The sequence below is a fragment of the Ceratotherium simum genome, chromosome 5, assembly GCF_057802395.1.
Source record: "Ceratotherium simum simum isolate JZ-2026a chromosome 5, ASM5780239v1, whole genome shotgun sequence".
Lineage (NCBI taxonomy): Eukaryota > Metazoa > Chordata > Mammalia > Perissodactyla > Rhinocerotidae > Ceratotherium > Ceratotherium simum.
The window spans coordinates 50,295,877-50,312,476 of NC_141904.1; the positions used below are offsets into that span (position 1 = coordinate 50,295,877).

General features: G+C 44.7%; 1 protein-coding gene across 2 annotated transcripts in view; it reads right to left on the reverse strand.

Moving 5' to 3' along the window:
* Positions 1 to 12,105: 12,105 nt before the first annotated feature.
* The window catches only part of PRKAR2A (protein kinase cAMP-dependent type II regulatory subunit alpha), a 110,248-nt gene continuing 105,753 nt past the window's right edge, over positions 12,106 to 16,600 (reverse strand). For both annotated transcript variants that reach the window (XM_087430958.1, XM_004419665.3), the window contains one exon: positions 12,106 to 16,339. In XM_087430958.1, coding sequence (XP_087287084.1) covers positions 16,206 to 16,339 — 134 coding nt within the window. In that variant the 3' untranslated portion in view covers positions 12,106 to 16,205. The remainder of the gene's footprint in view (positions 16,340 to 16,600) is intronic.

Here is a 16,600-nt window from a genome sequence, read left to right on the forward strand (position 1 = left end):
TGGATTCACGCATATACTCATTCATTCAACAAGTATTTATTGAGCACTTACGCTCTGTGCTGGAAATACAACAGTGAACAAAAACAGTAAAAAAAACCACAAACTGTCTTTATGGGAGTGGACAGGAAATATTTCTGACCACCGATCAGATTGTGACCAGCTGATCTCTCTCTCCTCTCTTGGAAGCACCTTCCTTGTGCAGCTTCCAGGGCTCCATGCACTCCTGGTTTCCTCTGACTTCACTGGTTCCTCCTCTTCACTTCTTCTCTCTCTGTCTATACTATCTCCCTCATAATCTTATCCAGGTTCATGGCTTCAAATTCCACCTGCATGGACCACATGTCAATCACTCTCAAAGGTATATGTCCAGAATAGACCCTTCCTGAGTGCCAGACATGATGTCCAGCTGTCGACTAAGCATCTGCACTCTGACTTCCACTTGGTATCTCAAACTCAACTTGTGCCACCCTGGCTCTGGCTCATCCCCTAAACCCACTCCACCCCACCTCCACCAGCTCAAGTGATGGCAGCTCAGTTCTTCCTATTGCTCTGGACAGACACCTCAGTGCCTCATGATTACTTTCTTTCCCATTTACATCAATGCACCAGGAAGTCCTGTTGCTTCCATCACATCATCTACCCAGAATGAAATCACTTCTTACCAGGTCCATGGCTTCCACCCAGTCCAAGTCACCACCATCTCTCCCCAGGGCAATGTCACAGCCACCTCCCAGTCTCCTGCTGCTGCCCTTGCCACCTTCAGTCTGTTCTCCACACATCAGCCTGTGAATACATAAGTCAGAACCCCTCATGCCCTGTTCAGAATCCTGCAGTAGCACCTCCCCAAAGAAAAGCCACAGCTGACAGGGGCCCCATGATTCCCCATTACCTTTCTGACTGCATCTTCTCTGTTTGCCTTCAGGCCCACGGCTCAGCCTCCCAAAGTTTCTCACATATCACACCCCATGCACTCTCCTGTTCAGGGACTGGGCTCCAGTTATTCCTCATACCTGGACTGCAGTTTCCACAGATTTTCACAGGACTGTACCCCAACACCTTTAGAGCCCCTTATTTCAGACTGCAACCTGCACCTTTCTGCCCACAGCACTTGGGATCACCTTTATCCCCTTACCCTGCTCTACTTTTTTTCATAGCAGTTACCACCTTCTCACACACTTTTTTATGTAGGTTTTTTTTTTTTTTTAAAGATTTTATTTATTTTTTGCCCCCAAAGCCCCAGTAGATATGTATGTCACAGCTGCACACCCTTCTAGTTGCTGTATGTGGGACTCGGCCTCAGGATGGACAGAGAAGTGGTGCCTCGATGCGCACCTGGGATCCGAACCCGGGCCGCCAGCATCGCAGCGCACGCACTTAACCACCAAGCCACAGGGCCGGCCCAATGTAGGTCTTTATTATCCTTATATGGCACACCTGGCTTCCTCCACTAGAACAAGAGCTCTGTGAGGTGGGAATCCATCTCTCTGTTTTGTTCATGGATGTATCCTGAGCACCTCAAATACCAAGTAAGCTCCAGAAATACCTGTTGACTGACTAAATAAAAAGAATGCCATGTTGTGTTAAGTGATAAGTGCTACGGAAAAAAATAAAGTGGAACAGTGAGAGGTCGGGGCAGGGTGAGAGGGCCCCAGATCAAGGCTAGCCCTGAGTCAGGCCTGGAAGGCCCCCCACACCCAGTGGGATTGCACCTGGCCCAGCTCCTGCTCCTATTCCCTGCTTGTGGCTTCAGGATCTGCAGTGGCATCAGTCATTCAGACCCTCGCAGACAGGCACTGCCTCATCTTCTTCTGACTACCCAATCTACAAATCCAGTGCTCCTATGTATGGGGTGGAGGCTGAACAGAGCAGGGTCTCTCTGGGGAAGCCCCAGCATTAATTCACTGTTCCGTTCCTTCCATAAGTGCTTACCAAGGGCTGACCTGGGCTGGACATGGGGTACACAGCAAGAGTGGACACAGTAAGAATTCAAATGATTTACAGAGTCTCTGCCCTCCAGTGGGGAGTTGGTGGTGGTGGTGAAGCATGGATACAACAGACAGTAAAAGAACAAATAACTTAATTATGGGCAGTGTGAATACAATGGAGAAAAAGAACCAAGCTCATGTGCAGAGTATGGTGTTTATGTCCAAGGTAGCAGGAAAGGTGAATCTGAGAAGGGGACATCTGAGCTAAGATCAACCCAAAGGCATTAGCTGAGCAGGGAAAGATCTAAGAGAAGCCATTCTCGGCAGAAAGCCTAGCAAGTGCAAACACCCCGAGAAAAGAACAAGTTTGGCATGTTGGAGGAATATGAAAAAGGTGCTTGGGTCTAAGGGAAGAAATAGCTCAGAGCTCAATGGAAAGATGCACAGAGCTCAAAGGCATGAGAGGACAGACGAGAGATCTGGAGGTTAAATCCAGGAAACCTGATGGGCAAACAATGTGAGTTCCAGAAGGAGAAAAAAGGATGGATGAAATAGAGGCATCAACAAAACAAGTTACAGAATAAAACTTTCCTGACATGAAGAAAAAGCTGTGTCTGCATATGGGAGGCTCTGACCACATTCCCAACAGTATGGAAGGGAAAGACTACAGTAAAATTCTTAAACTCCAAGGAGAAAGAGAACATTGTATAAGCTCCCAGATAGATAGAACACATGACCTACCAAGGAAGAAGGGCCAGCTGGCTTTAAACTCTCCCCCATAACACAGGCACATTATCTACGACCCGTGCCTAGCCAAGGGACAGTCTTTATGCCTGGAGAGGAAAGGTTGTCACTAGTGAAATGGAAAAAAGTAGTAGAATTCCAAAATTACCAAAGGGAAAAATTAAATGAATGACATCTTAAAAGAGAGAGAAAAAAAGAAAGCAGTAGTTTGGCTGTATAAAATGTATTGCTGGGCCGGCCCTGTGGCTTGGTGGTTAAGTGCGCGCGCTGCGATGCTGGTGGCCTGGGTTCGGATCCCGGGTGCGCATCGAGGCACCACTTCTCCGTCCATCCTGAGGCCGAGTCCCACATGCAGCAACTGGAAGGATGTGCAGCTATGACATACAACTATCTACTGGGGCTTTGGGGGGAAAAAATAAAATAAATAAAATCTTTAAAATGTATTGCTAACATTCAACTGTTTTGACCTACAAAAATGGTAGTTTCATACAGTTCAACTGAATAAAAAGATAAAACCACAAAGTAAAAAATAATAGACATCAAGTAATTATGGAATGAGCAAAGTCAAACATCTTTATCATACTAAGTAAGGACAACTTAAACCCCCATTAAAGACCAAGAGACTGGATTAGAAAGACAAAACCCAGACACATACTATTTTTAAGAACAACACTTGAAACCACAAGGGGAAAAAAGGCTGAAAATAAAGGAGTTGACAGAGAGAGAGATCAGGCCAGCACAAACTAGAAAACAGCAGGAGTATCCAAGTGACATCAGAGAAGGTAGGATTTAAGGTGATAGGCATTGAGCAAAATAAAGAGGGCCATTATCTAACAAAGGCACAATTTATGAAAAAGATATAAAATATAAAATAATCATAAGTCAACATATGCCAGATACTAAAGCTAGTTTTTTTTAAAAATCAAGAACTAGACAGGATTGGCATCAACACTATTATCATTACACATTGCCTTAGAGTTCTAGCAAATGCAATAAGACAAGAAAATTAAATGTTATAAATATTGGAAAGAAAGAAATTATACTATGTCTTTAGTTAATGCCATGATTGTAAATCTAGAAAATCCAGAGGACTTTCTTGAAAACTACTACAATTAATAAGAGAAAATGTTAAGGTGATAAATACAAGAAAAATATATTAAAAATAATAGCATTTACTATAAATAAGCCCCTAGAAATAAATAAAAATGAGAAAAACATTCAATTAACAATAAAAAAGCTATAAAATATTTAGGAGTAAATTCATTAAGAAAATATAGGAATTGTACTAGGTGGGGAACCTACAAAATCTTATTAAAGGACATGAAACCTATAGACTATTATTAAAGAATAAGATATGAACAAATGGAGAGACATAGTAAATTCATGGTGTGGTGTGTGGTCCAGATCTCAACCCTCAGCTGAGTCTCTCTCAGGAATGGTCCTCAGCAGAAGACAACCACCTCATCCAAGGTTAATCACCCCACCCTGAAGGTAACCTCGTGCCCTCCCAGTTACTACCTCTCCTGCAGAATTAACCACTATTCTGACTTGTTACCATAGATAAATTTCACCCATTTTTAATTTCATATGAATTAAATGATACAATATGTACTTTTCTGTGTCTGGCTTTTTTATTCAATATTATGTCTGTGAGATTCATCCATGTTATTGTGTATCATGATAGTTTTCTCTTTTTCCTTTCTGTATAGTATTCCATTCTATGGGACTGTACCACAAATTATAGATCCATTCTGTTGATAGGCATCTAGATTGAGTCCAGATTTTGGCTACCATAAATATAGTTTCCATGGATGTTTCTTTATATGTCTTTTGGTGGACACAACCACTCATCTATGTTGCATATCACCCAGGCTTTTTGGACCCTTCCACCACCATCCTTAGCATGTCAGCTTCTGTCTTCATGTGTTGCCCCAGCTTTGCAAGGTAGCTGCAGTCTCTCCAGACATCACATTAGTATTCAAAGAAAGAAGGTTGGCACCAACCACATCTATTTCCTTTATTGGGTAAGCAAACACCTTTCCCAAATTCCCAGCAGACTTCCATTTATTTCTTTGACTAAAACTGGGTCATCTGTGGCCACCCCTAGGTGAAAGGTGGCTGAGGGGTCAGGGAATGGGGTCAGGATTTGTCCATCACTTGAGACTTGACACTTGCCACTGGACAAAATCTGGATTTGTTAGCAAAGACAAAGGAGAAAAAGGTATTGGGGGGTAACTAGCAGAACCTCACAACATGAAAAGATGTTAAAATTCATCAGAAGGCAAGGAATGCAAATAAAAGTAAAAAATGTAACAATGGCAAAACTATGGAGAGAAAAAGATCAGTGGTTGCCAAGCACTTGAAGGGGAGGGAAGGATGAATAGGTGGAGCACAGGGGATTTTTTAGGGCAATGAAACTATTATTTATGATACTATAAGGTAGATACATGCCATTAAACATTTGTCAAAACCCATAGAATGTACAACACTTCAGAATGAACTTTATGTCAGCTATAGACTTTGGTTGATGATGTATCAGCTTTGGTTCATCGATTGTAACAAACGTACCACACTGATGGGGATGTTGATAGAGAGGGAGGCTGTGTGTTGGAGGGGAGGGGGTTTATGGGACCTCTGTACTTTCCACTCAGTTTGACTGTGAGCATTGTTCTAAAACATTGCTCTAAACATTGCTCTAAAAAAGAAAGTTTATTAATTTTTTTTTAAAAGAGTAACAATGAGATAAGTCGCTTTATACTTAGTAGACTATCAAAAGTTAGGGCGCCGGCCTGGTGGCGCAAGCGGTTAAGTGTGTGTGCTCCACTGCAGCGGCCCAGGGTTCTCCGGTTCGGATCCTGGGTGTGCACCGATGCACTACTTGGCAAGCCAGGCTGTGGCAGCATCCCATACAAAGCGGAGGAAGATGGGCACGGATGTTAGCCCAGGGCCACTCTTCCTCAGCAAAAAAAAAAAAAAAAAAAAGAGGAGGATTGACAGATGTTAGCACAGGACTGATCTCCTCACCAAAAAAAAAAAAAAAAAAGTTAAAGAGGGCTTCACCAATGCTTGCTTTCAGGGATGCTGACAAAGCTAAGATCGGTTACAGCCTTTTTGGAAAACAATTTGGCAAACTAGTAAAATAAAAATGCATATAATTTTGGACCCTATAATCCCAATGTTGGGATTTTCACTTATAAAAAGAAAAGCACTGAGATATGAGCTATGTGGCCAGTGATATTTATTGCTACATCGTGTGTAGCGGAAAAAAAAATTGCAAAGCAACGGCCCATCCATAATGGCATGGTTGGAGACATTTTAGTACCTACATACTGTTCTGGTTACTATGCTGTGTAACAAATTACCTAAATTTAGTAGTTTAAAATAGTAGCATTTATTTTGCTCACAAATCTGCCATTTGGGCAGAATTCAGTGGAGATTGCTCTTTTTTGCTGCATCAGTCTGGGCAGCTTGAAAGCTGGGGCTGAAACCGTCTGAAGGCACCTCAGTTGAAGTCTGGCTTTTGATACTGGCTGTCAGTTGAGACTTTAGTTGGGGCTAGAACACCCACATGTACCTCCTCCATGTGCCCTAGCCTTCCTCACAATATGGTGGCTAGGTCCCAAGATGATTGTCCCGAGGGAGAGAGGAAGCTAGGTAAACTTGTATCGCCTTTCTTTTTCTTTTTTTTTTTTTTGAGGATTGGTCCTGCACTAACATCTTGTTGCCAATCTTCCTCTTTTTTTTTTTTTCTCCTCAAAGAAATATATAGTTGTGTATCATAGCTGTAGAGTTGTAGTTCTTCTATAAGGGAGGCCGCCTCAGCATGGCTCGATGAGTGGTGAGTAGGTCTGCGCCCAGGATCCGAACCGGTGAACACTGGGCTGCCCAAGCAGAACACACGAACTTAACCACTACGCCACTGGGCCAGCCCTTATATCACCTTTCTAACCTAGACTCAAACGTCACAGTGTCATTTCTGCCTCAGTCTATTCATTAGAAGCAAAGTGACTAACGTTGGGACATATCCAAGGAGAAGGAAATCAGCTCTACCTTTTGTGGGAGGAATATCAAAAAGTGTGTGGACAGGTTTTGCCACCATCAAAAAGAAGGAATTGGAATAATACCACTTGATTTGAAAGGCCTGCCATAAAGTTGGGATGAGTGAGAAAAGTAAGATGCAGAAAAGTATGTACAAAATGTTCTAAATGTTGGGGCTGGCTTGGTGGTGTAGTGGTTAAGTTCTCATGCTCCGCTTCAATGGCCTGGGGTTCGCAGGTTCGGATCCCGGGAGTGGACCTACACACTGCTCATCAAGTCAAGCTGTGGCAGTGTCCCATATACAAAAATGGAGGAAGATGGGCACAGATCTTAGCTCAGGGCCAATCTTCTTCACCAAAAAAGAAAACACAAAAAACAAAAACAAAATCTGGCAACAGAAATCAGAAGAAAACCAGAATTGGGTGTTCCTGAGAAAGTGGTCTTTGAAGCAGGAGGGAGGAGTCCATCATGGTGAATTCATCTCTGCTCTGCAGGTGGAAATCACTGGGGACTGCAGGGGTGAGCTGTGGTGAGAATGGGAGGTAAAAGGCAACTGCAGGCAAGTCTCAAGGCTTTTGCCAAGAAGCTAGAACATTGGGACAGGAGCTAGGGGAGCAGAGAAGGAGCCCTGAGCTTTTGACCCATCGCTTCTGTTTTCTCCCTAAAAACAATGCAAGGCCATTGCTGAGGGGGGCAGGGGCGCAAGAGGTTAGAGGACAGGGTGGAAGGAAGGGCCTTGGAGATGAAGGATGGCAGGGAGGTGCTGAGCAGAGACTTGCCTCAGGGGTGTAAGTAACCAGACCCCAGGCAGGGCGAAAGAGGTTGTCCAAAGGTGGAAGGGGCAAGAGTGGACAAGGAGATTGCAGTTGGGGAGGAGCGCCATCCCCCCAACCCCCTGCAGGTGTGTGTGTGTGCGCGCGCAGCTGTTGCTCCTCTGCCACACTTTGTCCCTCCCACACAGCCCCGGCCTGGGATTGAGGGAGCCCTCCTCTTTGCTAGGGCCCAGGCCAGGGGAGGGGTGGGGATGGAGTGCATGGGTAGAGCTGTCCTGGGATTGGACATCTATCCGAATCCCCTTCCCTGCCTGTTCCTTAAACTGAGCTGGCCATCCTTGCTCAACCCCACCCCGTCCGGCCTGGTGTCCTCCCAGGGCCGCCAGCACCCGAGGGTTGGACGTGCAGCAGGGTGGGACGTGCAATCCAAGCCAGAACATGATGTTCCCAACCGGAGAAGGGGTAGGACTCAGGCCCCAACGACCCTCCCTCCTCCCCTGCACCAACAGCCCTGGGACTTGGGCCACGTCGGGAGCCGCTGGCTGCAAATCATTGCTAAGATTTTTTTTCCCCCAGACAAAAGGCAGGAAAATTACCAAGAAAAGGATCCCGCAGGGCCAGGGTGGAGGCAGCTCCCAGCATGTCCTGGACATGCACACCCTGTCCTCTGCACATCCAGGCAGCGAAGAGCCCAGAGGGCACTCCGAGAAATTCCCATTGTCCTGGAAGTCCACCCAGTCTCAGCGAGCCCCACTCCAGCACTTGTAATGTACCTTTGTATGCACGTTTTGTAAACCTGGCCCTCAAACCAGTTCTGAGGTATAAGGCTAGCCCTTCTGGGATATAAAACTAGCTTTACCCATTTATCAGGTATGATAACCCACCCTGGTTTCCAGTTGTGAGGCCAGCTCTCTGTCAGAGAGTGGGGGTTGCTTTTGCTGTGAGCTGAAGATGTCCAGCTTAAAGTGAGAACAAGGGGAGAGACCACACCAGCCACTGAACTTACTGTAGTTGGGCCTCAGCCCAGCCAGGCATGTGAGTGGCCAATCAATGCCTGTGGGAAAAGCCAAGGGCATCAGGGGTGGATGCCCTCCCATAAGCCTGCCTCCATCTTTACAGAGGAGCAAGCCGAGACCCTGGACAAGTTCTCCAATTCATCCTCGTCTGGCCAACCTCAGCCCGAAGCTGCCATCCCAGTGGAACCATCTTGAGTTACTGAGGTAGGGGCAGTGCCCCAAGTCGGGAGCCTGGGGGTCATGTGCTCTCTGTCCACCAGCTCTGTCCAGGTGAGAAAGTGCTCTGGGACCAGCCCCTCGTCTGGGGTCCAGGCTGATTCTCCAGGCCTTTTGAGACTTTTGATTTTCCAGGCTCTTTTGAGCCTGTGCATGACCTCATTTCTCACCCTGGGCATGGGGCCAGAAGCACAGCTCTGGAACAGGATGCCAGGGGTCCAAGGTGGCTTGTGTGCTGTTCTGACTTGCCTGGGCCTGATGCACATCTGCCACAAAGGCCTCTTCCCTGCCCGCCCTGCAGGCCCCAGACTTAGCTTCAGGTCCCCTGCTCAACCAGCTGCTGAGGCTGGGCTCATGGCAGGCATGGGAGTGTATACTGCAGGTGTCCCTTCATGCCCAGGTCTTTCATTTTCAGAATGAAAATGTCCAGTTTAACTATGCTTGGATGTTATGCTGGAAAATGCTGGTTTGCTTATCTGGTGGGTCTGGACTGGACTTGAGCTCTTCCTTTTTACCTGTTTTCTAGGGAAAAAAAAAACAACTGTACGCCCCTGCCTCCTCATCTGGGGGTTGGAGGACCAGGCCAGAAAAAGAGATTGCTGGGTCCTGGCTTCCTGCGCAGAGTATACAGTGACTTTTCTTTTTTTGGTGAGGAAGCTTGGCCCTGAGCTAACATCTGCCAATCCTCCTCTTTTTGCTGAGGAAGACTAGCCCTGGGCTAACACCCATGCTCACCTTCCTCCACTTTATAAGGGACGCCACCTCAGCATGGCTTACCAAGCAGTGCATCGGTGCGCGCCTGGGATACGAACCGGCGAACCCCGGGCCACCGCAGCGGAGCACGCACACTTAACCGCTTGCACCACCGGGCCGGCCCCTATAGTGACTTTTGACTGTGGCTCAGTGCAATTCTGCAGAGGAAGGAAAGGGTGGGGCCCATGGCCAAGAAGGCCATAGAGATTTGGCTGGTACTCTCTGTTTCAACTGCCTTCCCCAAGAGCTGACCAGCAAATGCCCATTCTTCTGTCTGTCAGGATGGACTGACTGGTGAAGAGTCAGATCCTGCTGGCTTTCCTAGTGTCTGGGGTAGCTCCTAGTCTCCCTTTGGTTTCACACTGCAGCCCGGCCAGCCTCTTGCCCTCCAGTCTACAAATGGGCTGGGCACTGCTTGACTTTGTGTACTTAAAAACAAGCCAGATAACTGGTTTTGTAGAATAGAAAGAAGTGCCCACAGGATCAAGCATTCTGGTTGGGAAGAAGTTAAAGAGGAAGGGGTAGAAATGTCACAAAAAAGAGACACTTTTAGAAAAATTTGATTCTCAGCACATGTCATTACAGAAGGCAACCCAGGCCAGAAAGCCATCTCTGGCCAAACTTCATCATGATGTTTAGGATGACCAGCATGAAAATGACAATTTCTGAGAAGTCCCTACCTGGAGGGAGTCTTCCTTTAAATCTTAAATCTAGTCTTTCTCCTTTCACAGCTCCCTCGATGCTTCTGTAACCAGAATTGTGATGTGAGCTAGAGCAGTAAGGGACACTGCATGCTTGTGTGTCCAAACTATTTACTTTACAAAGAGGCAACAGTAGCCCAGACAGAGAGGAGCAGCATGACCAAGGGGAACAGGCATTGGGAACATGATAGTTCTTGAAATAGGAGACCAGGGCTGCTGTCTGTGTGAGTCCAGAAACATGGGAGGATAAGCTCCATCAGCACTGGAGGAAAGGTCCACGAATGCCCTGGTGGACCCCAGTATTGTTACTCTTGCTAATTCCTGGGGTTTAAACACAGTATTAGGAAAATCTACAGCAGGTCATTAAGATTTGTTCAATGAACAAATGAGCTGAGTCAGACCTACTTTCTGACATTCGGATTCAGAACTTGGATAATACCCATCTGAATTCAGAACTGATTATTCAGTATGTTCCTGGTTGACACTCTGCATTTTATCTGCATGACCTAAAACAATCAGGTAACAGTATGTATCACTGGCCATCTTCTGTGAGGGGACATTTGTCTGTAGAGAGGATGAGTAAAGGGAGCAAAATTTATACTTAACATGATGTTTTGTGAAACTCCCCCAATTTCCTGAACCACATTATAAGTAATACTGTTTTAATTCTGTTGTTATAAAATTGATGCACTAAGATTGCTGAGGATATATTCAGCTAACTTTGATGGGACAAATTTCTAGCTTCCTGTTAGAACATACACAGAAAGCAAAGTCCTCATGTGATGTTCACTCTTCAAGGCTGAGGCTGTGGACAATATGATCTTGATGTTGTACTGGCACTTCTTAACTGTTCATAACAATACCATCACCAAAACCACAAAGGCCAAATCATATTTAATTTTTAAAGCCTTGAAACAAGGCCAATTTGGTTTTGAGAGGGTTCAACTACCAGTTTCTTGGGCCCCACCTGGGTATTTTGTATGTTCACCTAGTACTTGGCCCTTTTGTACCGCCAGGTGAAGGCAAGATCAAACTGGAACATGATTTTATTGTAGAATAAGCTTCCTTTGGTCACCTGGAAAAGAAAGAAACTGTAGGCACAGTGGGTTATCACAGAGTCGTTGTTAGTTCTGGTTATAGCCATGTTACAGAGAAGGAAGTGATATAAGTAATACTGTCAGACAGGAGATGTTTTCTGCTGGACTTCATTGGTGAGCATATCTTCCCTGGCAAGGGATATATTGGATGCCCTTGCACACCATCCCCAACAATTCAAATACCATGCTGTGATGGTTAATTTCATGTATCACCTTGACTGGGCCATGGAGTGCCCAGATATTTGGTCAAACATTGTTCTGGGAGTATCTGTAAAGGTGTTTTTGGATGAAATTAACATTTAAATCAGTAGACTGAGTAAAGCAGATTGCCCTCCCTAAAGTGGGTGGGCCTCATCCAATTGGCTGAAGGCCCAAATAGAACAATAAGGCTGACTTTTCCCCAAGTAAGAGAGAATTTTCCCACCTGATTGCCTTAGAACTGGGACATCAGTTTCCCGGGTCTCGAGCCTGCCAGCCTTTGGATGGGAACTACACTATCACCTCTCCTGGTTCTCAGGCCTTCAGACTTGGACTGGAATGACACGTCAGCTATCCCAGGTGTACAGCTTGCCAGCTCATCCTGCAGATCTTGGGACTTGCCTACCTCCATAATCGTGTGAGCCAATTCTTTATAATAAATCTCTTTATAAACAAACACACACCCATACACACACACACTCTCTATTGGTTCTGTTTCTATGGAGAACCCTGACTAACACATATGCCCAGGCCTCCTCTCTAATTTTCAAGAGCTCACACCCCAATCCCAACAATGTATCAGCCAGATGAGTGCTATACTGGCCTGGAGCCCTGAAATGAGAGACAAACACACAACACAAGGCTGCACTGGAAAGTCAGACATGATTTGTCAGCCTTTATTAACCAAGAGCAAAGCCAAGCCCTAGAGTTTCCTTTTAAAAAAACTCAACCTTGTTTATGGCAAACAATGATTTAGTTATGTATTCAACACTACAGAGCAAGAATTGATCCCTTTCCAATCACTTATTCTGAGATTAAAATACAAGTGTAAAATGGGTTAAAATAAGATTCTCCCCAATGATTTAAAAATAATTTCAATTGAAAGACATTTCAAACACTACATGTAGAATTCAGGACCAAAAAAAGACCTTAAAACATTTTACCTTTGAGGTAGCACAATAATGCTGAACTAGATTTCTTTTATTACAATGAGCTTAAGAAAACAATGAGGAATCTACTTTTTGTTGAAGATGGGCTAAATGGTTTTCTGCAAATCACCCATGAGGCTAGTGACAATTTTCTTTTTTTTCTTTTTTCTTTTTTTTTTTAGGATACAGATAGCCCTGCAGTGTGTAAAAGGAAACCACGGGAAGGCTGCTTCCCATAAAATAGACATTAGAATCATCGAGGAACATCAGCAGTCAAGACAGGATGAACAAGAGGTAACTGGAGTGAAAAACCAAAACAACTCGTCTCTTGGCAAGATTGGTTTACAAGGGCATGTTGAGAAAAAAAATTCCAACATCAGCCAACTGAAGACAAAAGAAAAAAGATGACACTCATGGGTCTTTTTCCTTTTTCTCTGTGCAAAAATGCTCTTTCAATTTTTCTAAATGAGAGAGGATTGTTTGTACACTGTGACACGAGACATGGAAATGCTGCGTGCCCAGGGTGCTGCTGGGTGCCAGTGGCACTTCTCACTGACTTCTCTACCATTGTGAGCAGAGAATCTGGGCAAGAGGATGCACATGAGCTCCCCTGGCTCGAGAACCATTTCTTGCCACTTTGCTGCTGAATTCGCTCACTAAACTGCTCAAAGAAAAGCTCCACCCTGATTTCTGAGAATCTATAGCAATTATATATAAGAAGTGTCAACTAAGAGGACAAAGCAGAACCCTTCCTTCAGAGAATATAATCAAAAGAAGAGAGTGGGTGTGATAAACTGGGGGCAGAAGGAAGGATAATACTGCAGGTTGGACCTCAAGGCTCTCAGGAACATTCTCTGCCATGCAAAATCAATAGCAAAGCCAGAAAAGAGCATGTGAAGCTCTGATAGAAGAGAACAATATAAACAATTAACAAAGGGATCTCTTCCCAACACATACTCCTTCTCATGAGGCTCAACCATCAGTGCAGGGCTTGCCCAGCACAATGTAGAGACCACAGCCCTGAGTCAGACTTGGTCTGCCACCTTTGATTCCCTATGCTATAAAGAGAATTGAAACATTGTCAGACTCCTGGCACCTTGGTAATGGCTGTGTCCTATTTCCCTCACGCTCGTCCTTTTAAAGTCTCCCTTCCTCAAGCCAGACCCCCAAGGAACCCTGTATGTAGTGAGGGTCTGAAATGATGATAATCTGTAGTTAGAGTAGGAGGGCTTAAACCCGATGAATTCTAGTCTGTAAAACAGCAACCATCAGTGAGTCAGGGTGTCAGACAGGCCTCTGTGAAGGGGAAGACTGAACTGGGATATGCCACAGGGCAGGAGAAGAAGGCCCATCCCTAGTAGCCTGCAGGAGTGATTCTGGCATGGAGTTTACAGCCAGCCCTAACTAATGCTGGCTCGGGAGGTGTAAGGGGGGCATCCTTTCAGTGTTTAAACAGAGCCCTCACATAGTCTGGGGCTAGATCTCTGTGTCACTCCTGAAGCCCAATGTACCTCTTACCTCTGCAAGAAAAAGGTGTGGTTTTTGTCTGTTAAAGTGCTAGATCTGCTTTCTTAATTTATTTGATGATAAAGCAACACCATAAAAAGAACCTTGGAAAATCGTGGGAAAAACCACATGGGCTTTCCCAGTGCTAGCTGCCTGTTTTGGAGTATTAGTTACAACCTTTCACAATTCTGAGAGCTGCAAAGCAGACTACTTAGGGTAGTCTGAAAAGAATCCTTCTGCTTTCACTTCACAAAGCACAAGGAAAAGGGAGCACTGACCAAGGTTGTGGTGGGTCAACGCTCTGGAAATCTGTCGACCACACTACACATGGTAAAAGCACAGAGCCTGGCTTATGTGGACAATGCAAGGTGACCAGGTGGGCTCCATCATTATCCACAACAGGAATGACTTAAGCCCCAGCATATAATCTCTTAGGGATTTATTGAGTTATACAAATTAAAAAAAAAAATCATATTAGAAAGGGGCTCTTGACCTAATATAAACTTGGCTACGACATTCAAATTTATCTTTATGCAAATTTCACACTAACAGCGTGAAAATGTGAAAAAACAGTGTGAAAAAAAAGAATCTCTTGTAGCATCTGATTCTGTCATTCTGAAGAAAAAAAATTTCATTCTGAAATATATCTAGTTAATTAGGATAATTCATCAGAATTCTACCTGATATAATTAAAAGCTTAAAAAAGTTTTAAAATATAAGCTAAATTATTTTTCTCTGGGATTAACAACTGGAACCCCAAATATCCCAACATCTTAATTAGAAAGATCTTCACAGTAACTCTATGAAACTGCAAATTATGCCAATTTTTGAAAACTAACAAAAAGAGTTGATCTTTAGAATGAACGCCTGAGTCTGCTGACAAACTGACATATATGAATATGTCCAAAGGGAATTTCCTAAATAGAGAAATAATTTTAGGGCTGGCCCCGTGGCTTAGCGGTTAAGCATGCGTGCTCTGCTACTGGCGGCCCGGGGTTCGGATCCCAGGCGCGCACCAACGCACCGCTTCTCCGGCCATGCTGAGGCCACGTCCCACATACAGCAACTAGAAGGATGTGCAACTATGACATACAACTACCTACTGGGGCTTTGGGGAAAATAAAAGGAGGAGGATTGGCAATAGAGGTTAGCTCAGAGCCGGTCTTCCTCAGCAAAAAAAGAGGAGGATTAGCATGGATGTTAGCTCAGGGCTGACCTTCCTTACAAAAAAAAAAAAAAGAAATAATTTTTTTTTAATTTCAAAAAAATAGCTTCTTCTTCTTTAAAGAGTTTAAAAATTGATGGTTAAACAGCAAAGCTATGCAACAACTCTGGAGTAGAAGAAAAGGGCTCTCTTTGTAGTACAACCTCTTGCTCACACACTGCCATTAGCCAGTAGGGGCAACTGGAAACAAGAGATGGCAGGAGTTGCCTAGGAAAGTATTGGGTCAGATAAAGCAATGGCACCTCCAGACCCTGGCTCCTTATAATTGGACAGCAATTCATTCATACAAACTGTACAGAGATTAAACAAAACAAAACAGAATCTACTAAAACAAAACAAAACCCCCCCTACGCAGAAAACCTTGCCTGGTTCTCTGCTACCCGAAGAATGTGCCAAACCCAAATTTTCTGCTCTAACCAATGACCAATCAGTGTGCTTTGGGGTGCTGACCTGCTGAGCCCTGGGCAGGGCCTCTCCCTAAGCATCACTGTGAGTTTGAAGACAGCTGTAACGTGTGCAGCTGTCAGCAGACAGTACAACGCCACAAGACCACAGACCTTCATCACATCTGCCACTATTTTCCACTGTAAAACCAAAGTCTACAATTGTGAACAAATGTGGACTTTCTCAAAGGACAAATGAGGAGATCAAAGGCTACAACATTTCCTTTCTTGAGAAAGGTTGCGGGAGGGTGTCTACAGTTATACAACAGGTTTGTGCAGACCTGTAGTAACTTCCAAAAGCAAAGTAGCAGCAAGAGAGGGAAGGAAGATGTTTACACTTTGGACTTTGTATCAGGCACTTAAATTGTTGGAGAGACATGCCATTTTGAACCAAAGATGTGAAAATTGGGCTGGAGTAATCATTACAAGTGGTCTAATAATGGGCCTTCAGAAGCAAAGTGGAGGTGTAGGTTGAACCTCTACCCATCCTTTAGTGTTGACTTTCAAGTTTTCGAAATGCCCACGGCAGCAGTGGTGGCAACAGCAGGAACAGTTCTCTCGTGTCTGTTTTACTGTATGTGTTCTGTGGCTGACCGGATAGTTTTGGTGTCACACTGAGAAGGCTCTGGGGTGTGGCACACCTACTGCCCAGGATCGATCAGATCCATACTGGAGCCAAACATCTTCACCAGCTGTTCCTCATAGTGTGAGATGTTTCTCTTCATGATGTCCATGCAGGGTCCCAGAAGCCTCTCAAATGCTTGTACGTCCATAACTGCATTGTTAAAAAGAGGTGAGGGAGAGAATGAATTTTCTACATCAACAATTCAAAGTCATTTCCCTTGTGCAAACCTTGTCTTAAATATACCCATTCACATTATAGGAGATTGGATACTGGGTACTTGGAAAAAGGAGGGATGTTTCTACGTGAACACAGCAGGACTGTGTCCTCTAAGTTTTGAGACTTTGCAGAGTCCAGCAGCACCTGTACTCTCTGTCCCTACTCAGCCCTGGACACCTGCCTCCATTACTGCTC